Genomic DNA, 25,157 nt, shown 5'->3' with positions numbered 1-25,157 from the left:
TTAAAGAGCAGAAGTAAACAGGCTCCCACATAAACCAAGTTCCAGCATTACTTGTTTGCTGCGTATCAGGGCTCACGCTGTACTCTGAACTCTTTGTTCCTCATGGAGCTGCTAAGAAAATTGCAAGCATGCTTATAATGCTAGTCCCCAACTTTTATAAAAGCAGGAGCCTTCTACATTGATACTGCATGATGTAAAGGACTAGACAGAGAGAGAGAGAGAGAGAGAGAGAGCTAATAGGTGTGGAGACAAAAGGTCGCTTGGGGCTCACACCAGCTCTCTGGTATTCTTAGAGCCACCTCCCTCTCCCAAATCTCAAAGCATCCATCATGCTTTGAGAAAGCAAAGTGCTCACTTGGGCTTTCCTGGCTGCAGCTGAAAGAGCCACATCACTCCGCTCTCCTCAAGGTGCTCCAGGGGAACGGGAAAAGCAGCAATGAAATGGCAACGTGAAATCAAAAGATGAGAATTATTCACACTAAATCGTCTCCCTTCAGTTGTTACCCCCAACCTCCTGCTCCAGCAAAGCAGAGTCAAAAACTGCACTGGAAACAAAGCCCTCCTTTTGTTCTCTAAAGACTAGAAGTCTTTTTATATTTAAATGAAAATCTGTCAAACTAATTAAGTGAAGATGTAACGGTCTCATTTTGTGCTCATTAGAGAACATCGTAATGGCCATAAATTCCTCTGACGGAGCGTGTATGTGTGAACATGAATGTCTGGTAACGTCTCATAAACTTCAGGCTGGACCATGTCTTTTGTCTTTTCGTTAGACCTTGTAAGACAAACAAAAGCCACAGTATTGCTTAAATTAGATGCAAAGTGCTATGTTACAGCAATATTATAAGCATGATTCTTGTGCACACAAACAAACCAGGGGACTCGAGTGATGGTTCCCACCGTGACTGCAATGTGGCCCTTGTGTCAGTCTGAGATGTGATGCATTGTCCTAGACCGTGTACAATTTTCTGCTTGAAGATAGATGGGCAATACAGCTGTTGCTGTGGGTTGCTTTGAATACAGTGTCAGGATAACTTCAATAGGATGTGACATTCCTGGCATTTTTCGCTTTTTGATATCCTTAGACAAAAGGAAGAAAGAGAAAGAAAGAGATATGGACAACTGGCATACTGAAATAAACATGCTAGTTTATGTCACTTGTACTTTATTTCTCACATCCTTTCTCACTCCTTTGTCTTTAGCAAAGAAATTTCCCCCACCTTGGAGGATGAAGAGCTTTTGAAATAAAACTGAGTTGGATTTGAAACAGAACCCAGTTTCAGTTAAACAAATGCACAAAAGAATCACCATCAAAGATCATCTAATGTTGCATGCAAGGGCTGAGGTGGAAAACATTCAAGAAGAGAAGGAGCTTTGGAGGCCTGTTGTAGTGCAGGAACAGCAGCAATGGCAGCAAAACGTCAGGTAGAGAAACAGACTATGGAGCAATACGAGGAAGACGATTCAGACAGCTGGGCTTCCTGTCACAAGCCATAGGCACAGTGTCGCATCTAATTACAGATGGTAGGTAGACTCTTGCATGGGGGGATGACTGCTGCTAGAGGAAGACTACCTAGAGTGCCAGGAAACCAAAAGTAGAGGTGACTGAGTGAGCTTTACAATCTCTGATGCCCTCAGCAGCAACAGCAAGGCAGAACTGCCGACCATCCCTGTCCCCAGCGTCTCCAGCTGTGCTAGCTAGGACAGACGTGGCCGTTTGCACTAGCAGTTCTCCTGCCCTGGAGCCAGCCTCCGCTTGCAGTCCTGCCGTGACATTTCCCGTCACAATAGTTTTGTCCAAGGAGGTATATGCAGGTGCTATTTCCTGAACCTCCTGTGCTGACCATTGGCCAAAACGAGATCGCATATCAGGTGAACTATTAGGATAGCCCCATACTACATGGTGCCTCCCAATTCCTTAGACACTGGGAAACATTTCTAGTAGGTCATATGCAAGGAAGAGACAACTTCTGTGCAAACCTATCGATAGATGTTCTTAGAAATGAGCAGAGAGGAGGCTTTAATTTTTCTCGAGATTCCTTTACTTCCGTGGCCAGCTCCTTGTGGCATGAACAAAGACAGACTGACAGTGAGGGAGAACCACCCCTTGGGCAGAAGGCTGCATTAGACAGGTATTCTGTTGCAGACACTTCTCTTCACTCCTGAAACTTTGATGCTTTTCAGGATGGAGGAGTGTACTGAAATGATGCCAAAGGAAGCAATTCATTTTCCTTCCTCCCTCATCCCCAAAGGAGTTATTATAATGCAATGATAAATGATGCCGTACTATTGCAAAGAGACAGATTTCAGCTGGAGCAGCCCCATGTGAAACTGAGATGGATGGAAGCTCTCTTTATGCCATGGGCTGGATTTTCAGGGGTACCGTGGCTCCAGGAGCAGTGATGCGTAGGTTAAAAGTCACCTCTTCTCACAGGTAGTATGGGGGGGGGGGGGCTGACTTGTCTTCAGGGCTTTGAATCATGAGGGCTAGAAACTTCAAGCTGATAAAAGTCAATAGCTTCACAAATCTGATGACTCAGGAGCCGGAGCTTTAAAACAAGTATTACACGTCACGTGAGTGGGCAACAGTGCTCTGTCTCAGCAAAGAACCGAGCCTGCATTTCTGGTTTGATTTTAAAATGTTCCTCAAGATGGAGCAAAGTGCAAAACTCTGCAATAAACATTGAAGAGAGAGAACGAAACTGGACCTTAACAGAGTTTAATCATCCCCCCACTTCCGTTAATGATCCCACTGTCAAAAAATAAAACAACCCAACACCCCTTCTACTTTCAGCAGGGATTATGGGAGCGTCCATGCATGGATGAAGGATCTGGTTTTACCTTACAACAGCCTTCGAGCAGAGAATGCACAAAACCAAAGAGATGAAAGGGATAACTAGATGCTAAGGTATAGTTAAGATTGGCAGTTTACTCTAAATTAAGCTGGATTTTGTTTCTGCTCAATGCAGCTCATAACATCCTCACTTTTTCCAGCTAGGCCAGAAATATTAGCAGCCTCATGCTTCTTCAACAACTCTGCTTACAGTTCAAGCTTGCATCTAAGAGACCAAGGTCCCCAACTGCTAGAAAAAAAAGTTTATGGGGAGAGACTAAAGATGAAGTGAGCGTTGTAGAACCCTCCAAAAATCTGTATTGGCTCACTGCAGAATAAGCATGATGAAGGACACCAAGTGCTTAACCTTAAGTGTTGTCTTCTAAGCCAGCTCCCTTCTGTGCAAGGGCAGTCAGCGGAAAGGAGCTACACTAGCTCTACACTAACTGTATCCGTAGCGGGACAGCTAGCTCCCCGAAGTCAGTGCATGCCTTCTCATTGCCACGACGGACCTTGTGGGATCAGGCCTACAGTACTCCACATTCAAGCAAACATGGGCAAAGGGAGTTTTTCTACTGATCCTTTGGCCAGTGCAGAGGTCATCCACGTCTCGCTGCTCAGTCGGGAATACCTAAGAAGTGAAGTTCACACACTTTTCACCTCCAACTATTGCTGCTTTTCCCGTCTTACTCCCCAAGTTCTTTGACAGATCCTTTACTTGAAAGGAAGGGGTGCAAGAGTGCGGTTCTCACTGAGTGAGCTCCTGATTACAGCCCAATCTCCTGTTGCAGAAGCATAGCCATTTTGTCTGAGTGAGATCAAAAGTAAAAGAAAAACATGAGTAGGTGAAAGGCTAATGGCTCCTGAAGATAGTTCTGCAGTGATAGGGCTGGGATTATTTCTTAGAGCAACCTTTCTCTCATTAAAGGCAGGTAGGTATCAGATTTTAATGACTTGTTTTTCCCATCTCAGTAGGCCCAGAAAGACTTTACTTCCCTGTTCTCCACAGCCGTCTTGCAGCAGAAATGCTTTACCTGCCTTCTTATCATGGTTAAATGATACCCCCACTTGAAAGCGGGATTTTTACCCTTCTCTACAACCTTAGGCAAATAGACCTAGTTCTCAGAGAGCTGACAGGAAGGCAAATCACTTACTGGAAAATGACAGCTGTCAAGTGATAATGAATACCTGTAGGGAGACATTCACCCCCACCACGTACCTATCAGCTTTCACTGAAATTATACTCTCCTCCCCCTGATCAAGCCACTACAGCTGCGTGCCTGACTTCAAACACAGTCTAGTGTGCGGAGGGTTTTTTTTCTTTTTTTCCGATGTTTTTCCTCCCTCTCCCCATGCAAGAGATCTTCCAGAGTGGCATGACATGTCTGAGAGCTTTCTTTCAGTCTGCCAGTTCTCTGACCTCGCTTTGTCTAGGGGTTTTCTCTGCACATTTCTGTATTTATTACAGGCTGTTAGGCACAGAAACGTAGAAGTAGGAACCACCAAAGAAATCAATATACTGCTGTTTGGAAAACTTAAGTAGCCCTCAAGTTAAGTCTCACCTCATACCTCTTGCAACTCTTACATAAAATTACAACATAATTCCCTGCTTTACAGGAATTAAAACACTTGCTTAAAAACAAGCCACTTTGCTGAGTCAGGGCAAGGGGTTGAGCAATTTACAGGAATGAGGCTACAGTTACTTGACAGCAGGAAAAAAGTTAGGGTGTGAGAAGAAAAAAAAAGTCTGCATTTGAGAAGCGATTTTCACGGGGAAGGGAAGAGGTAAAACCATCCACTCCGCCTGAGGAGCCTGTTCTTGCCCCTGCTGCCTGTACAAAGGCTCTTTCAGCATTAACCCTTCCAGGCAGCACACCACTGAAACACTGTTAGGAGACACAGCAGCAAAAGCTCTCCTGGCAAAAAAGTCTGCATCTCTCAATGACACCGGTGGAGTCCCACTGCTTATAACCTCTGAGGATCTGGCCCCATCCCTAGACTTTGCAGCAAAACCCTCAGGTACAACAGGACTTTTGTGGGGCCCAAGGAAAATGACAGGTACAATAAATAAATAAATAAATAGGGGTTAGCTAGAGAAGTTATAACCTTGGCATGTGTAATAATAAGGCAGAAGAAGTCTCTGCTTGACCAAGAAGGAAAACTGGGTGGCTATACACCCACCATAGACTTTCCTGAAAATACCTCATGGCAAATATGGACCTACTACTGATTTGAACAAAACGACATTTTGGCAACCGCCAACAGATCACAACCATCAGTTCAAGTTCCTTGAATGTCATGGCTCAGAAAGAAAACCGCCTCCCCAACCCAAAAGCAAGCTGAGCTCCAAAGGACCCTCTCCTCCTTTAACATGCATCACCATAGCAGGAATCTGAGCCCCGACCCCGCTTATTCATGAGTATGCGTGTGCAGAAGCGGGGAAGAAGGCCGGGAAGAATTTCTTCATAAAAAAAAAGAAGAAACACAAAAAAAGCCCCAACCCATTCCTGAGACGCTGTTGCCATGGGCCCGCAGGGTTCACAACAGATGGCAGCGAGGGCCACCCCGCGCCCCGCTCTGAAGCCGTCCACTCAAGCATACCGTTCGCATTCCTCGCATACCTCTGGCCGGGGCAGGGCCGCCCAGCCCCCTCGACGCTCGCCGGCGCCTCTCCTCGAGGTGCCCGCGCCAAGCCGCCTCGCGCCGCGGGACCCGACTCAAGCAGCAGGCAGACGCTCCTTCCGCCCCCTCTGCCTTTCGCCGGCCCTCCCTGTGCCCCGCTTTTTCCCAGCAGACGTAACAACTGGGTTGCCTTATCCGATTGCAGAGCTGGCACTTTCTTTTGAGGGTCTGAATCTCTGGGAGAAAGTGATTTACTTCTCCAATTTGTTAAGCGGAGGCCCAGGCCTCCAGCCTGCTGGAGAGGGTAAGACAGGAGCGAGGCAGAGAGAGTCCGAGCAGTGACGCACCCCCGGCACAGCCTTGCACTTGCTGCTTCATCTAGCCTGGGCTCGGGCAAGGTTACTTGCCAAAGCACCCAAAACATGCCAGGCCCTGGAGCGAAACCTGCTGCCACCTCCGCTGCTGGAGGTTTCGCGGCTCCAGCCTGCCCCTCCACTCCCTGCGAAAGCCTGCACAAGGAGGAAAGCGTGCCTCCGAGCAGGCAGCAAAGCCTTGCCAGCTCCCGGCCAAACGAGGCAAACAAACAAGTCGGTCGGCTGTTGCTCTCGCACGCACACCGGACACTTCCTTGCACTGTTCTGGTCCCCTAAACCCAAACAGCCGGCACCCTGGCTCACAGGCGAGGAGTTTGACCGTGATTTGCCTGTCGCTTGCTGATCACGCATAAGGGGGCTCTTTGGGGCTCATCTGCATTTGGCTGCTGGAGTCACTTCCCCCCCCCCCTTTTTGGGGGTTTATAACAACGAAGGAGACAAAGTGGCAGATGCTGCAGGCTACTGGCGACGCGCGGCCCCGGACGCGTGCAGCTGGCCACACGCATTGTGCCGAGCGGCAAGGCCGCGCCAGGGCAGCCTGGGAAACGCGCTCACTCCGCTCGTCGGCAGGGCCAGCCAAAAGCCGCCGCCGTGCCTCGCCTGACCATCCTGAACGCGGCCATGCCAAAGCACCGGGGGATAAAGGTTTTTTCTCACTCTTTTTTTTTTTTTTTTTCTGAGGCAGACAAGGAACAAACATGACGTTTGAGAAAAGAGTACTTGTGACTTTTGCTAGAAGTCCGCTTGTGGGACTGTGTGCGCAGTCTCTTCTGTGCAGGCATGCAGGAAATTTTACCTCTCTCACACACACACAATGGTTCAGATCTGGTATTTATGAGCTTAAGTTAGAAATAAAGGAGGAATGAAGTTTCCAGGTGGCTCTTTCTTTCTTTAATCCTTCCTACGTTTCTCTCTCTCTCCCTCTCTTTTCTATCAGTGTTTAATCAAATTCCTGCTGTTACTTTTATTGCACAAAGGAGATGCTGGCACAGCCTGTGAGTGCCTATGCACATGGGTTGCCCTATAACAGCCAAGTTGCTATGATTTATTGTTAAATGGTCCCCGCAGGCTGTAATTTCTAAAAAAACAGAAAGAAACGTCCAGCTTTGGCAACTGAAGTAAATGTTAATATATGGTATTTGTTCAGCCACTTGTGTTTTTATGAAGTATTGCTTTTAACCCTTTGAAGGCTTCAGAGAGACTTATCTTTAAGACACTACAAAACGTATCAGATAAAACAGTAGTCTCAACCCTAGATGATTTTTTCCATTTACTTGAAGGAAGTGACCACCAAGTCTCTGTAATTCAGGTCACTTAGGCACCTCTTCAGATCTCAGGTACAACGTACCTAATGCAATCATGCCACTCGAATCACTCCTGGGAACAGAGGAGAAATATATGGCTGGTTCACCTAGGACCGGATAGGAAGGCCACAGGAGATTTCAAATGACTCACATGGGCAGTAGATTAGGACCCTAACTAATCCTTTGCCCGTACAAGATTGTCCACACTAATTTCTTGCCGAATGCTTGGCTTGCAGTACTGCAAGCCTGCAGCCCCTCCCTGGGGAGAGCCACAGCACTGGAGAGACGCAAGCCAGGAAGATGTGACCCCCCTCCCTTGCCAAGCTTCCTGCCGCCTCGCGGTTAGTGTACACGGGTCCTCCAGGACAGGAGGGTCCTCGTGCACCAGCACTGGCTTGTGGGCATGTCTTGGGGTGATGGCATCAGCGCTGTAAAATAGCCTCTTTTCTACCTGCTGTGGATCTCTGCCAGTTCCCCGGCCTTGGGGATCACTAGGGCTGCTCACGGACGGACTAGGCTTGCTCCTGAGGGCAGGTACTTAAGCAAATGTGCTCCTGAGAGCAGGCACACACACGCAGGCATGAGCGCCCGCTCTCTCCGGGCACATGTCTTCCTCAGGCTGGGCTGCCGGCCTGGGAGAGGGCAGAGGGGGGCTCCCAGCACTGCAGCCGACAGCGCATGGTTACTCTTTCCCCTGACTAGATGTTTCTTTGAATTTGATTATAAAAGCTGGCTTATAAGGAAGGCAAAAGGAGAAAATTTGGGGCAATCTCTTATCTGGAGTAATGGGCATTTGCTACTGCAAGCATTTCCAGTTTTGCTGTCACAATCTCCTTGCCCTTTAAAATTTGCATTAAGGAGTGTGTATTAGACAAGGCAGAGCACGCTGTACTCATAAACCACTGCCATTTCTCTGACTTCAGGACAGAGTGTTTCAGGGCGATTTTCTTTAGTAGATAACCTACAGCAGAAAACTCCTTCTTACACTGTCAGGGAACAGACGCTGGTATTTCACTAGCACCACTCAACCTTGCTCTTAGCCACCCGGCCAACCTTCACCGGATGGACTGGCTCACCACCTTGTGAAAAACCAGCACAGAAACAACCACGATGGAAGCGCCCAGCAAAAGATTTGGCCCATATTTGCCAAAACAAACAAACAAAAAACCCAAAGTTAAAGATACACTGGCAGTAATAAAGCAAGTAATGAGTTTAAAGACTAGTTAATTGGTTTACTAAAGGAGCTAATATCTCAGGAAATAATCAAAATCAAAGTTCAACGAACTTAGTTTTATGATTTCCACAAACAATCTACAGGGCATATAGGTGTGTATAATATATGACAGGCCTCCAACTAATATAAACGGGTTCACGCCCGTACAAGAGCTATACTGATTGCCATCTCTTAAGCATCAGTCTCTGTCACATTCTCTTTCCACTGTCTGCACTGTTACTGTATTAAGCAAACAGTAAGAATATATCCTAGTCTGTATGGCTAGCCCCCCTGCATTAAACACTGACGCAAAGTGTTGGCCTGGTTTGACACTTAACTTAAACAACTCTCAATCAACTAATAAAAGATTAAAAAAAAAAAGGCAAAATGCATATATTCCAGATTGTAAAACTGTAAAACGTACACTACCCATCATCGTGCGCATGTAAGTCAGACTCTCTGCTCAGGAGATTCAGCATCCTAAGCGCATGGTATTATTTATACCCATTGACATCAGGGGAGGAGAGGCTTTAACATCCTGCACAACTCTGGAGGCTCGCAGAAGTTCATGTTGGGCTTCTGGCACACTTCAAGCCTAAAGTCCAATAACTAGATTTTCTTAGACTAACTCAAGACCCTTCCCAGCAACAGGACCTGAGCTCCCCGTTTGCAGTGAGCTCGCTCACAGCAGTGGCTGAATAATCTCCCACGGCATCGCCCAGACACCCGTCTGCTCTGAAGGACCCCCACCACTTAGGACCAGCAGGCTCCACACGACGCTTGTTCCCCCTCTCCCAAAGCCCTGCCCCGAGCTCCGCCTGCTGCCGCAGGCACAGAGCCGTGCCCAGCTTGCTTTGCTGTAGCCATCGAGAGGCCGCTTACCTTACGAGATACCAGAGCGAGTCTCAGGTATTCCCATCCTCGCGGCGGGGGCAGCCTGCCACTTGGCGAGCGCGGTCCTCTGAGGAGGGAATGACAGCACCGCCTCGGGAAGCGGAGAAACGGGAGCACAGCGATTAAGATAACAAGTCGCAGATACAGGTGCTGTGCGCAGAGGCACCTCAGCACTAATCTGGCAGTAAAAAGCAGGAGGTTTGTTCAGTGGAGGCAGCTCAGATTACTGCCCTCCTACCAAGCAGTCGTCAGCAGGCCTGACAGACAGGAGCAGAGACCGTGAGGAAAGGGGAAATTTGCTGAATGAAAGTGCCAGTCAGCTCTCTCATGACCCTCACGTATTCCTGCTCCAGCAGACGGGTGGCTGGCCCTCTGTTATAATTAATATTAGGCTTTAGGGAGAGGGAGGAAAAAAGAAACTGTATTTAATAAAGAAGTGTTTTCAGTCACCCAGAATTTATTTACTGATTCTTCTGAAATTCACCACCCAAATTTCATCTGGAAAAAATAACTGGGAGTGAGGAGTGGGGATAAAGACTCGTGATGGAGGAGAGGCGTAGCAGGACCATTGGTCTCGGCTGCTCACTAGCCCATGAGTTGGGGCACAGTAATTCAACCGCAGGTTCAGGGGCTGCAAATGACCCCTGCGATGGTTCCCTTCTGCCCACCCGGCAGCTCTGTGGCTCCCACTGCCTCTTCTCCTGCACCAAAGCACCAGGCTCTGAGCCACTGAAGCCAGTTCTCCAGGCAAAACACCGGCATGCTGGAGGGGCTTCCCACCTCCCCTCTCCTCTCCTGAGTTCACCTCAGAGCAGCAGGCATTTTTAAAAGCCTGGTAAACAGAAGACTGGAGAGGTAACTGCGAGCTGAGGTGCCTGGCTCTTTCCAGCTTCTGAAACATGATTTTTTTAACCAAAATTACTGATTTTAATTAGCGTAGGCATACTTTTGAACAGAAAAAAGTAAGTTCTGGTCTATTTACGCAGGTATAACCTCCATGAAAATGATTTACATACATGTAACAAAGACCAACCCTGTCTCCCTTCTAATGCCAAAGTGAAAACTGGCAGAAAGTTGAGGAGTTTTTGAAAAAATTGTTCCTTATTCCAGAGCTATTGATGTCGCCAATGTTTTGTCCACGCTCACACACACAACTACTCTCTGTCCACCTGCATTTGTGCGAGTGAGTTAGGCTGCCTTTTGGCTACAAACGAGAAGACCTGTGCATATAAAAGATCATTCGATACTGTCTGTGCACTTTCTGTTCTTCATTATTCTTTTGACTGAGATATTTCATTTATGCAGCCACAAGGGAGAAACAACACCATGGGATATGGGTGACCCATACAAGCCCATTCATTAAAAAAAGGAAGGTAGATACAGTGACCGCTTCACACCAACATCTGTTTTACTGAAGTAAATCTAGGATTACGTTAGCTTTCATTAGCCTTTTCTGACCTCATCTCCCTTCCAAAGGAAACCTTGACTCAAGCACGAAGTGATGGAAAGTACTGGAGAAATTGTTTTATATTCAAGGGTAATTAGGATAGCTGAGCAAAATAAACAGTTAACCAAGCTAAGAATATGTATACATCAGGACATATCAATGTCACGCAACTGAAAACCCCTTGTAAAACAATCATATTTATAGTTGACTCTTGAAATTAAAGCAATGCAACTAGAGCACCGTTACAATAAAGATGATGAAATCCAGTTATTCCCAGTGCTCCCCCTGCAGCTGCCCTTTGAAGCTGTCATCCTGCAGCCCTTTGCACCTGTGCAGGCAACCAGCACCTCACTCAAGTCCAGGTATTTGCCCTTTGGACTAAGGGTCAGGCCAGGCACAGGCGCAGGTACAGACAGGAGGCACAGACCAGCCCAGGAACACAGGCTTGGTTGTTCAGATTTTCATACTATCGCATCCCGATCCAGCTCCAACTTAATCCTCAGGAAATTCCAAAAGAGGGAGATTCACACCCTAAAGGGCACTTTGTACAGCACTCACAGAGATTTCCCAGCTTCTCCAGTGTTTCTTGCTGACAGTTTGACTATTGCCTGAAGAAGGCAAACTACTCCAGAAGCACTTGGTGGCACTGAGCAGCTACCGCAGAGTGGCAGTGGCTAGAAATTGCTGTGTTTCTAATACAGTCTTGTATGAGGGGTCAGTCTTTCAGGCCCTATACAGGATAACACATTATGGTGGCTGGCATCTGATTTTAGAAAGCAAAGGCATTTTCACACTGTCCACGCTGTGGCCTAAATCTTTTTTCAGAAGTCATATCTAGATCTACTTCTCCACATTAACCAGACACCGTGGGAAATTCCTTAAAAGCCTGACAGCCCTAAGTTACAGCTAATTATATCCAAGACAGGAAGCCTGTTGCCAATGATTTCAAAATTATGTTCTGTTCTTCCCTCAGCTGTCTGCTCCATGTTTATTACTGGTCTTTCCTAATGAGACAGGAATTGCAACCATTTTGATGACTGCATAGAAAACATCTCTAATGAAAATACAGATACTTGAGATAGTTAGAGACTTACCAGTTTGATCCTACACATAAACAAATTTTAAAGCATCTACTTACCAAGAAACGTGTTGTACAGACCTTGGAGAAGCTGCACAAACAATGTGTCAGGACCCTGATGGGTTTTGGCAGTCAGACCCATTTACATCCACTGAGGACCCATCTTGTTATTTCTAGCAATCACTTAAGAATCCAAATCAAGACTCATTTTGTTAGGATGTTAGAAAGATGCCCAGTAAAAGCAAATCCCCTGCCCAAAGACCTTACACAACGGGGGAGGTGGGGCAGCAGAGCATTCGTGATGCCTGGCAGACAGGGAGCCAAGAGACAAGAAGAAGACATTACCAAGGGCGCACCAGAAAGCTGTGGAGTCCACAACCAAACCTACAACAGTGCTAGTCACAAGACCACCCTCAGTCCTCAAACACTGTTAATGCCAGCTTTGGTCTCTCAAGCTGTCAGTCTTAAAACTTCCATGTGCACCAACCCTTCCTTTCTACAGTTCCTCAGTCATCATCACTGAAGAAAAAATAACCACACTGGATAGCAGCTCTCTGGAAATATGCTGCTGCAGTACTAAAGAGTGGGGAGTTGAGGCAAGCCCTATTCTAATTAATTTCATTCACAAAACTTAGAATTATTTGAGGTAATTTTTTGGCACTCTGTCAGATACAACACAAAATTACACTAGTGTCATAAGAGGAAAGGATTAGTCCAAAGAGTTCTTTGAAGAATCGTGCTGGCACTTGGCTTTTTGTAAAAATGCCAGCAGCTTCCCCTCTCTCTAGGAACAGCTCATTTTCTCCCGGTCAATGAGGGAAATCACTGCTCAGTGAGGCTCTGAGCCAAAGCCTTTTTGAGTCCGTGGGAATCTTTTCACTGATTTCCGTGGGCTTGAATCGGTTCTAAGGAGGAGCCTTACTGACATCTTCCTCCCACACTTTCCTACTTCAATGTGGTCATTTATCAGGCAGAGTGGAAGACTCCCCCCTCCCCTTTTTTTTAAAATCCTGAGCTATAGCAATTTGTTGCTGAAAGAAGAACAACTTTGTAACTATGGCACAGGTCTAGGTATTCAGGATGTCTGGGTTTAATTCCTGATTTTGCCACAGAGGTCTTTGAGTGAGGTGCTTAGGACCAGATTTGTCTGAGAACGTACAGCTGGCCCTTGCTGGGGCAGAGCGAAGGCCCATGTAGCCCAGCATCTTCTCCCTGCCAGCAACCAGGAGCCTTGAGAGGAGGAGGAGAACAGCACAAATATACCCTTACGCCAAATACCCTCCTGGCCCCCAGCAGTTTGCAGCTCAGGGACTGCGTAAGCATGAGGCGATCCCGGTACTCAGCAGCAGGTCAGCGTCTGCCACAGGGCTGGTGTTTGCAAGGGTGCAGCCCTGCCTGGGCTCTCAGTCCTGAATTAGGCAGCTTCCCACTGACACGCCTGCTTGTCACCACATCTGAGCGCTGTGAAATGCTTCTCCTCCCAGCATCTCCCCAGAGTATCACTGCTCAGCAAGGGGGGATGGGGACACAGATGTGTCAAGAGAATAAACCATGTGACCCACGTCGCATGGGGAATCTGTAGTGAAGTACAAAAATGAACGTGCAGATTAAAGTTATAGCCAAGGATAAGCTTAATCTTTTCCTTTCGTACAGTTTTCAGCACAACAGGAAAATAAGAATAATGTTTTCTACCCCAATCCCTCCTTTATCTGATTTGTATTGTTAGCCTCAAGGCTCTTGGAGAGAGAAATAGCTTCTCACTGAACATATACGTGTACCGTGCCTCTCCCAGCATGATCTCAGTTCCCGCTGGGGCCTATCGTAATGCTGGGACATTACTTTAACACTAACAGTAACTGAGAAAGAAATATGGAAGAGGAATCTCCCCTTACCTACAGGTAATACGATTCTTTGCAAAAATATGAAATATCACTTTCGGGAGAATAAGAGTATTTCTGTCCCTGTGTTACACCCTTCTTAGCATGTCATTAACAATTACCTTTTTCAGCACTTATTAACTAAAGGAGATGAACTGTGTTCACATTTATGATATGCCAGAAGAGGAGAACAAATGAGCTGATTGCACTGCTACTAAACACGCAATCAGCCAAGCACCACAGCCCTCATATCAGACTACTGAGTGAACTGCATAAGCTAGAGTTCATTTCTTCTTATTAAGCCATAAAAGGAAACACATTGAGCCTTATAAGCTAAGAAAAAGCACAGTAAATGACTCTACAGAACTGAAAACAAAGTAGCTGGACAGGAAAAGCAAGAATATGAACTTAAAGTTCTAGAATATGGCTTCAAAGCTGAATATAAAATAAAAGGATGCAGAAAAACATGGTAATAAAATTATACATGTAGACACACACATACCGACACACATATATATGTATATGTTGTTTATATAAATAAATATATTTAATTCCCCTGCATCACAAAGACATACTTGCCTTAAAAAAGCAGGATTACTTTACCTTCTAGTATCTAAGACCACTTCAAACTAAAACATGAAACACTTCATAATGGCAACTCTTTAAAACCATATGAGGAAATCAAGTATAAACATTATAGATCCAATCTCCATGACCTAACTTTCAGTCACATAAAATTATCTTTTGCCCAGAACAATGCTTTTTTCTAATGACAGCACAGTCAAGCGGATTAGGCCTAGGACAGTAACCCAAAACATTTAGTTCCATTCCTCAAATAAGCACTAACTTTTCTCTGTGCAAGTGTCCGAGGCAGGCAATGCCAGGTAGCATACTGCAGCAAAAGAATTCAGATTTCACTGCTCAGGTGCACTCCATGCAATGTATGGAACCAGCTACTTAGCAAAGGGATTTGGCATATCTTTCTCCATGTCACTTGCCCCCTAATCTCTTTCACAGCACTTACTCCAAAGTTTTAGGTATCCCCAGAATCACAGACCTGCTTTTCTCTTTACAAATCAATTCACCTAAAATTTTTCCTTCCTCTGCTAATTACACAATTTTCCACCTGCCTTATGTGTTGTTTGCTTCTGAGTAAGACCCTGAGACCTCAAACTTTAACAGTGATTTTTTTCCCTACATCACTTCTACAGGTATTGTTCCTTACAAACAATACCATTGACTCAGAACTGCTATGGTGCCTGGATCTACTCGGGAAAAATGTAGAAAGAAATCTTTAACAGACATCTTAAAAATAATCTGGAGTATTCAAAAAATAGCTTTTGGTGGTACAAAAAGAACAGAGAATTGTAGAAACGGCAAAGTGGTTTTACCTGAGATTGTTCAGGAAAACCAGTTCACTGTGACAGATTACTTCTGAGTATGGTTTTAATTACAAAGTCATGTTTAAATCCTTCAGGTTTAGAGCATCTTTTGGTTCTATGAATGTGCAGTGCCTAGTACAATGTTACCCTGACCTATGTGTACTGCTGTGACGCAGTGAAATAATACTAACGGTAGTAACACTAACTGTGCATGCCAAACTTGCACGCGTTCTAGATTTCATACATATATCTATGGCATGGCGCGTACAATTCCTATTATAACAATATGCCATACCCATTGCATTACACTGGCATTCTGCTGTTCCTGTGTTAACCTTCTACTGGCTTCACAAAGGCAGATTCTCAGCTGTGTAAACTATCATCACTTGGCTGAAATTAAAGAACAATTTGCCTCGGTTGAGAAGTTTGAAATTTCTCGGATTGCCTGTTTCTGTATTTCAAATTGTCCAGAAATTCATTTTGCATTCACTTCAGCCTTCCAGTTTATCTTCCAGCCCTGAACAGCTGAAAGATAAACTAAACAGAGAGCTGAGTAAGGTCTGAATCAGTCTATAAAAAAACATGTTCTCCCTCTAGAGAGAGGAGGGATTGGAATTCTAGTACAATTTGTGAAAAAGCCATTGGCTGTCAACATGCTCACTGTCCCTTCGGCCAGCTAAGTACAGCTTTTGATCACTTCAGTTAATCACATATTGAGGGAGCCATTCCCAGCCTAATTGCAGGCACCACTAAGTTTGGGACAGACACAAGCTACTTACCATTAACACTGAAAATCTCCATGTTTACTTAGATCTCACTGGAGAGCTGCCCCAGAAAGCAAGAGATGATACAGTCAAATGTCTTTCGCTCTACATAAAGTGTACTATGAGAACGGGGCAAATGCAGACCCTTGGGGTAGGTAAAGCTGTTAGCAGGCATCAGGAGCAGCGGCAGCCAAGCACTTTAATTGCAGTATCTATCTCAGAAGTGAAAGCTAGCGCCAAGCCCATGGCACCAACTCCCCATTCAAGCGGTTGCTGATTTGCATTAGCAGAGGAGTCACTCAGGGGCTGTCCTGGAGAAGAACAAAGCTGATGGGTGGCTTTTACTGCAGGCAGCTCAGAAGCGCTATGCTTGTGTGCCACTGGGTCCTACGCTGAGCCTCGAGAGTGCAACGAGATGTTAGGGCAACTATATGCTACAGGAATTCAATGTGTTTCATCTTTGATATAATATTATATACATTACATAAATAACACCTGAACGGGCTTCCTGTGGCAGCTCATATCCCTGAGATAGGATACATGTGAAGAGACACACGTTGCACACACACCTTGGAAATTATCAATAGGTTTTGCTTTAGGATGCTGCTCTTCCAAGATTTATGTTTCATGCAGACTCAGCTCTGTAAATGCAAGTGTCACCATCAAAGCCCCTCACATCACAGGTCAGAAACTACGTGCTGGCCTGCACGCTAAGAGCAAAACCCTCGAAGAGCTCTGCAGGACTCCTGCATGTCAGAGCGTACAGAGTAAGGGCCTAAAACATGGGTAATTCTCCCCAGATAAGTCTTGCTGTTCCACCAGCAAACTTTTAATAGAGCTTTTCACTCATTAACCAAGACTGATGCTAGGTCCCAGAATAAAGAACCAAAGGGCCAAATTCTGCCCTGAGGTAACTCATTTGAAGTCCATTCAAGTCAACGGAGCTGTGCTGGTTTACACTCACACCAAGAATGTGGACCGAACAGCCCGTGGAAAGTTCATTTCACTATGTCTGGACGTCTCAGCAACACTGACTTCATGTTTTCACCTCAGCCCTCCCCGCGCCAGGCAACAGTGAACGCCACAGCAACTCCCAGGAATGGCTTGTAAGAGGCCGTAGTTCAACAGTGGCCGTGTCAGAAAGGCTGCCTGGGAGCTGTTGTCCCTGTGACTCTGGTTGCCTTCAGCATGATATTCACAGAACGGCTACATTTGCCATCATGCCTCAGTGATCTAATTGCTGCTGTTATGAACATGTTGAATGTAAAACTGTGTAAACAGTGTGACGCTCTGACAGCCATTCTTGTTTAGTGACCTGTGGAAAAGTCTATTTTTGGCAACTGCTGTAGGCCACTGTGGTCGTGGTAATGCAGACAAGGCAATGCACGCATTTTGAGCCTTATCTTCAGCCGGTGTAAGCATGGGCAACACAATTGGATTCAACTGAAATGACAAAAAAGGTCTGGGTCTTTTTCAATTGTGCCCTACTCAAATGCTGCAGCTGGAGAAGAAGTGACGGAAGAAACAAAGCTGGAAAAAATAACAGGAATCGTCTTCCTTGCACGGCAGTGAAATTCATCTTTCACAGTTAAACAACTGAGCCTTATTTTTAGGGCTTGTAGCTTTAGCTGTCAAACACTCAGCCTCCTCCATCTAGTTAAAGATCAACTGGGTATCAAAAAACCTTTTCCTAAGGTAGTTTGCTGTGGACGGTAGGCAAGCCTCCTTCGACAAAATTAAAAGCTCTGCAAAGCCCTGCATTAAAAAGGGAGGAAAGGGAAGGAGAAAGAAGGTAATTTTCTTGTGCAATGCTAAGCATGTTAAGAAGCAGATGGCAGGAAAAGGTCTAGACTAGACCACCAAACTGAATCCACCACTGCCAGGCGCAAGCACACAAGAGATCCTGGCGGCTGGGCATGTGGGGCAGGAAATAACTCGATTTAGCAGAGAGTGGAAAGCGCACCTACGATACACTTGATAAGACTCTGTAACTCCCTGACACGCAAAGTAGTTTTTACTCTGGCGCCCTTGAAATAAATGGGCCTAACGGCTATAGGGAGAAAACAAGAAATGGGCTGAAAGGAAGGAATGGGCTTCAGGAAAAGACTTTTAGACAAGTTAGATACATGCAGCCCTGTTATGGAAGCGCAGCAGGCTGAACACCCTTGCAAACTGCTATGGAGGACTCCAGAGCTGAGGGTGAGACAAAGCAAATGCAACGAGGGAGCATCCTTGAAAAATCATTTATTAACAGATGTCTCCCAAATAAGGATGGGCTTTAGGGATTAGGCACAGGATTTGACAGAAGGTTTCACTTCCCACTCCTGCAGAGACCTGGCAGTCTCAGGCAAATCATTCGGTCATTCTCTGCCTCAGTTTCTCACCTGTAAATGGGACCAATTATACCTTCTCTGGCTGTTAAGGTTGTTAGCTCTCCAGATGAGAAATTGCAACTTTGCAAAGAGACTAGCACAAAAGGCTCCTTCCCAGCTCATGGGAAGCGATGCAGCTCATCTGAAATACAGTTATTCTGACTGCTTAACTTTAATTTCCTTCAGTATGTGACAGCTCCACATATGCCAATCCACGCCTGCCCAGTCTGTTGACCTTTACATTGCAAAACTGTATAAAAACAAAAATAATCATTTTCATAACAATCCAAGAAGCTGGATGTGCTCAAATAGGAATCAAAAACAGCCCAGCTCTGGCCACCAATATATCTGATGACCATATAACACACAGCGAAACTGTAAACGGTTGACATTGAGCAAATCAAGGCAAGCAGTTTTATACCCCTGGGAAAACTACAGCTGGCAGTGCTGGTTGCACAGGCTTTCATTTTAGCGATGGAGTAGCTGAGTCCCACTAACACATACTGACACAAGGATGTTTAAGGGAGCCTAATCAAAAGGGTTTTGCCACAACTGATTTTCCAGATCGCACAACTGCAGCAGAATTGCGTTTTGTTACTATCCCCATAAGAAAGAAATTCAACAATCAACAGTGAGATTACAGGCTTATTTTCTATAGTTGAGAGTGGCAGATTTTAGTCACCCTTTCCACAGCCCTTTTTTGAGTCACAGATATATTTATGCATTTACATTACTCACTTCTCTGCTAATTGATTGACTTTCAATACAGAAAGTATCAATTCATCTTTCAACAGCTCAGACTTACTTACTCTACTGCCGTGGGTACTATAAACTTACCTTTATCCTGATATAAAAATTGAGATGAAACAAAAATCTGAGTATGCTATGGGGGCCATGCAAATATATGGAGAAGGTCAAATACATTCTGTAGACCCTCTATTTGATGTTCTTTGTATAAAATGTCTGAATAAAATATCAGCTTTCTCTGCGCTATAATTTTTGATGGCATCATCATACTGCTATAGAGAGCTCCTGAGCTTTTAATATGAAAAACAAACAAACCAACCTTCAAAAGCATGCTGACCTTGAATATGCATTGGAACAAACCAAAACCACAGCCACCAAGCAGACTTTGCTATTATTTGCATGTGACTTTTAAGGGGTAAAGTCCATGGCAGTGTGAGTTTTTGTCACTTCCCAGGCAAACGCTTTCATGAACACTGAAATCACTGAAAACTCATCCTAAAATTTAAATGACTGTTCAGTGAGTTTTCAGACAGCTGGTGTTTGTAGCAAGCATCCCTGATCCACTTGAATTAACTCATTATGACCAATTTACAAAAATCAACTTCTTAGGCACTCCAAAAACATTTTACTTTCAGCTGATGGAGCACTGCAAAACACCATCTTCTTGTCCGTGTAACATAACGAACAACCCCAGCTGGGAAGCACACTAGGGCTTTCTTTGCCAGGCTTAATGGCTAAACTCATTAGGTCTGGGGTAAAGACAATCTGCATATCCTCGGCACTGTAGCTTTATCTCAGAATTTGGTTTACAAACGTTTGTTTGTATTTCATCACATAGATACCAGCCTCCCCAGCAGCATCCCCTTACCTGAGAAGAAGGCTCCACGTAGCTCAGGCTGTGTATTGAGATGTTTTCCTTAATTAGTCTGTTTTTTTATCTTGCTGCATTTCACTCCATATTGTTGGAAGCTTTTTTTTTTTTTTTAATGTAGAAATTCACTTTCCCTTCATTGCTTTCCTCTTTCCCACCATACCCCTTGGGGTCCTTCTTTAATCCCCTCCTACCCTCTTTCCCCATTGGACTGGAGACAAAATCTTTGTCTTCTACCTTGCCACCAGCCGGCCAGAGAGCTGAGTCGTGCCACCTCTGGGGACCGGAAGAATTAGGACAACTTCTGACCCACTGCCCGCAAAGCAGCCAGGACCTCACATTTCTGTTCTGTTGCTACTTCCTCAGCCCGCGCCAGCACTGCAAGGCCAGCTGGGACTGTGTCAAATTACCTGAACTGAGGGTTGGGCTCTCAGCTCTTAACTGTAATCTTTCAGCTGTAAGTGCATGGATTGTCACAGAGCTTTAAATGTGCACCAAGGGCTTGAAGTACCTTGGCAAGGAGATAGTATGCAAATAAAATACCCCTTAGAGTTAGTGTGCTTGATCTTCTAGTGGTGATGAAATGAAACCATGACAGGCTCTAAAGCAATTTTCTTCAAGTTCACCATGGCATTCCCCCCAGAAAAACATGAAATACCCTTCCATGCCCATTAAAAAAGAGAAGAAAGGGTAAAAAGATCTTGGGAACTTAAAAATAATGGAGAGAGAAACTATTATGTTACACTCTGAAGTGTAATTTTGGAATACAGGACACTGCTGGCTAACAGTTAATTTTTTCAGAGCTGGATCACCTCCGCTTTCAATAACTCATCAACTTTCACAAGAACAATGTGATCAATGTGCATTTAGATCGCTCTGCTTGATTCCTACTGCAGGTGAAAAACCAGCCAAGGAAATGAGAAAGTGCCTCAATTTCTCTTTCAACTTGAAAAAAGAGGCCTCAAAGCTTTTGTGACAGATGTGGCCCAGCAATTCAGGCATCTCTCAGAGAAATATTAGGAACTGCTGAGTTTTTGCCTGGCTCTGACACTGCCGACCTTGAGTAAATCACTTCTGTGTGTAAACAGATATATATGTATACACATATATACATATACGTGCACATGTGTGTACATACATGTATGTGTGTATGTATATATAGAGAGAGGGAAAGCACTCATCCACTTCTGGTATTGTTTGAGACACACAGGGCCTCATTTGCCCAATGTATTTGTTCTAGTCTGTAGGATGCTAAAGGGCTTTCCACAACACAAGCAGAGGTTTTAGATCCCACCAGAGAAATGCTGCTAATGAAAATACCTAAGTGGAGTGGACAGAAAGAAAAATCTGGGGATGAAACGATTGCAGTAGGACTCCAGGCTTTGCATACTTAATTTTTCTTGCCTTTCCATTGCTTTTTCCTTTTCTTTTCTCTTTTAGGTGGATAGATCAACCCTGAAGACATTTTTCACTTTAGGCCAAACGAAACCAGATATTTTACTAGATCATCTCAGCAAAATGAAATTAAAATGTGATGAAGGGTTGTATTTTCACAATTTTCCTATTTTAGGTTGAATTCAACATTTTGTTCAATCAGTACAGTTAGGTTACAATTCACATGGGTCTTAAATAAAAGAGATTTATTTTTGGAAAACACTCAAAATTACTGGCTACACAAACCATCTACCAGTTCCATATATGAATATCCAGAATTTGTCATAAGGTCATTGTAATACCTAATGATACTTTAGGTAAGCAACATAATGTAGCCAGCAGGAGCATGAAATATAACTGAGAAAGCAGGATGGTGCCCGAGCTGTTCATGCCTGCCCAACTTGAACATCACCGCTCAGATGTTAGCCAGTTGTTCCAACTTAATGGCTCAAGCTGGTGCCTTTTGCTTGGCTAGCAACAGCTCCTCAGCTATGCTGATCTTGACCCAGATTCCACTCTGGTTCAGTGTGGAAATTCAGGACAGGGCACTCCATAAGGTGATACTAGCTATCATCTAACTGGCACAGAAAAAAGTGTTTGGACATACCCACAGTAGAAAATATACAAGAAGCCTCCCTATTAAGGTCTTACAAAAACCTTGAAATTCCAGGTGCAGACACCTCTGATTCAAAATCTGCATTAAGATTAAAGCTCTGTGGCCTGTCCCTAAGACAAACGTATTTCTTTATCATGCGTGTCTCCAAAGGAGATGGGCACAATTTGCATAGCTGAGTCAAGCTCAATACACTGCCTGAGACCCAGCATGCTGGCCTCATTACTCACTACCGTTTACAAGGTGCATTTCCGCTGAGCTTTAAATGTGCACGAAGGGCTTCGAGCACCTTGGCGAGGGGACACACAGAATGCACCACAGGTCACACTCTCAGTGCGAGCGCAGAGGCTGCTGCTCAAGAGATGCAGGTGAAGTGGCTGCTCTTCCCTGAGATCGCACCCCAAGGCCAGTATTGATCAGACTACTCTCTGTCCGCATGGTCACTCTGTCACTCAACTACAGAGAATAAAACGGCTCCAAACCCTGTTGAGGCCAGTGGGAATCCTTCTGCTGTCAGAGCGACAGTGATAAAACCCAACAGTGAGGTAGGAGCTACGCACAGAACTGCCACACTCTCACAGGGAGCCCCAAACCCTTGTAAGGAAGAACGGGCTGCCTGTAAATCACTGAATATGAATCCTGGATCGTCATGTGGCAGGGGAGCAGTGGAAGAGAGTCAGATAAATATTTCACATGCTTGGACCTTGCAGTACAAAGGAATCATTGAAATGTTGGTTGAAAGGAACAAACGTTTGCCCTTGGGCTTATGCTTGTGTGCTTAAAACAAGGCTACTTGCCAACATTAGATGAGGCCAAGTCATAGGCTTTCAGAAGGATATGTGAGGGGGGCTGTGACACTCTACAGGCTAAGAGGGAGCAAGGGAGTGTTGCATCTTGCCTACCTGCGGACAACTAGCTTCAGTTTCTTGTAGGACCCTTTAACCAGGGAGATGGCCTCTCTCCTGGAGCTGCTCAGTTCCACTTCGTTGATGTTCACCACCTCGTCACCAGCCTGCAGCTTGGAAGGCAGGGAGTCCGCTTTACCTCCCTCCTCGATCTACACAGGAAAGAGAGGAGAAAGAAATGTTGGGACATGCCTGCCACAGTTTGGCTGTCATGTGCAGAGCTGAACATGAACTTCTGTTGAAGGAACTAGGTCTCCCAGATCAAAACTCAGCTCTCCAAATAAGAAACATCACCTCCCTCTTCCAGCCAGCTTCCTGAAAGGTCTGTGCTTACCTCCCCCTACATTTCATATGGATAGAAGCTGGGGCTTGGCAGCCAAATGAGTTCTGCCAAGAAGTTTTGTTTTGAATAAGCCTAAAAAGTCTTTGGTATTTGGAAGCAGTAAACCGTTAGCAGTCAGCAAAACAGTCATGGAACATCTCCTGATAAGAGCACCCAGGCACAAGTCCAAGTACAAAGCCTGGATTAGAAGAGCCTGGTATGATTTTCTGTTCAGGCTCCTCTTCATGATCTAGCTGGCTCATTAACAACAGCTTGTTGCTTACAGGCCAGCAGTAGAGCAGACGCACATAGGTGCATGTAGTTAATGGCATGCAGCAGCTCTGTAGTGTTTTTCAGCTAAGGATTTCAAAGAACGGTATAAAAGAATGCAGAGAATTATTTTCATTTTATGAGAAGGTAAGCAGCTTGCCCAAGGCTATGCAGTGGCAAAGCCAAAGAGAATCTCAGGGCATTTTCCTTTCTGTTTGGAATGGTCCATCGTGCCCATTGTGTGGTCCTTCATGCACACTGATTCCCCAGCAGCGTGCCAGCAGCGATGCGCCAAGTGACAAAGCAGAAGACAAGAAAATCTCTGACTCCCACCCTTGTGCACTAGTGCACTACCCTTGGAAAGGCACATGAGCACAGTAATACTGAGTATTAGCAGAGAGTAGGTTATACATGGGTTAATGCACTGTGAACCCTGAATTTCTGGAGACTGAAGTGCAACCAAAATGGCTCTTATTACAAAACCTGCCACCACAAAAATCTGATACTCAAAGCACTTGGCAGTCCATGTTCAACGGAAGCTGCAACCTGTGTAAGCAATCATCATGTCACCCGCACTTAAGTATAACACCATGTGGCACATTAGAAGTATGATCTCTCGCTTCAGTCTTTCACCTTCCCTAGCATTACACGGAAACAAAAAAATGCAGCTGAATCGATTAAGACTGATTCAGTCAGTGGAAGGGCTGAGTATTTGCAGGGGTGCCATTTTCTGAGAAGTGAAATTGTGCACACACTTCCGGAAGTTACTCTTATTTCAAGTTATGCCAGGTAAAGTGTAATTGAGCCATAACTCAGACATGTAATTCAGCACATGTAGACATATTACCCAGACTTTTTACCAGTACATTAGTTTCAATGTCAAATGGCAATTTCTCATAGGCAAAGATCTGTTCTTCTGAACAATAGTATTCAAGCTCATGCATCTTACAGCACTTAAAATGTGACTTCGACAAACATTAGCTAATCAATTGTCTTAGCCCCCTACAAAGGCAGGTAAAAATCATTGTGTCATTCATTCTACCAGGAAGTCATTCCACTGATGAATGAGGTTTTTTCTTTTCTTCTTAAGAACTGGATAAAACCACAGGAATGAGACTTCATATAAAGAGCCGTGTATCACAATTACCAGGAAGAGTTAGAGATGAAACATTAGACCTTGCTGCCAGCATAAATAAATAACAAACTAAAAATGCAGTATTGCTCCAGTTTGTTGTTGTTGTAAAGAAAAACAGGTGGGTACCATTTAAACTAAATACAATAGAGTGGGATACTATGGGGTAGATTAACCTGCGATATTGACAGCAGAAGGGATTTTTGGTTTTGTTCTTGTTTTATTATGTTAGATCACACATAATGGAGAAAAGGTGTTCTTGGACCAGTATCTACTTGCAACAAATACCAACTACTTCAAAGGAAGAGATACTCATCAGAAGCATTTGTATTAACTTCTGCCTTGAAAAAAAATTCAGCCTTAAAAACCAGTTATATCCCAAAATCATAATCTGTGTTTCACCCTTTAATAATCCCAAATTTTATTTACATATTCTATTTTTTTCATTCCACAGGATCACTTTTTTAAGGTTCTCTCTGCAACCACCTGGGCTAGACATTTGTTTTTCTGCCCTTTCCTCAATGAAAATGGAAGGTTGGATTCTTCCATAATCACAGTCATAAATAATCTGAAATCTGAGACTTTAAGGAAACACTAAATACCTCAGTGCTCCTGATAAGATTGCCAGTGGTGTAACACTGTGAACAGCTCTAAGAGAAATCATTCTTCCTGATATATTCCTGCTTATGCCTTCTTATGCCAG

General features: G+C 44.8%; 1 protein-coding gene across 1 annotated transcript in view; it reads right to left on the bottom strand.

Moving 5' to 3' along the window:
- SHROOM3 (shroom family member 3) overlaps window positions 1-24,266 on the bottom strand; it is a 114,480-nt gene extending 90,214 nt beyond the window's left edge. The window contains exons 1-2 of the mRNA XM_067297007.1: window positions 24,183-24,266; window positions 22,728-22,882 (exon numbers count right to left, since the gene is read on the bottom strand). Of these exons, the coding sequence (XP_067153108.1) occupies window positions 22,728-22,882; window positions 24,183-24,266 (239 nt within the window). The remainder of the gene's footprint in view (window positions 1-22,727; window positions 22,883-24,182) is intronic.
- Window positions 24,267-25,157: the final 891 nt, after the last annotated feature.

The sequence above is a fragment of the Apteryx mantelli genome, chromosome 5 (genome assembly GCF_036417845.1).
Source record: "Apteryx mantelli isolate bAptMan1 chromosome 5, bAptMan1.hap1, whole genome shotgun sequence".
Taxonomy (NCBI): Eukaryota; Metazoa; Chordata; class Aves; order Apterygiformes; family Apterygidae; genus Apteryx; species Apteryx mantelli.
This window is presented reverse-complemented; position numbering and strand designations above follow the sequence as displayed.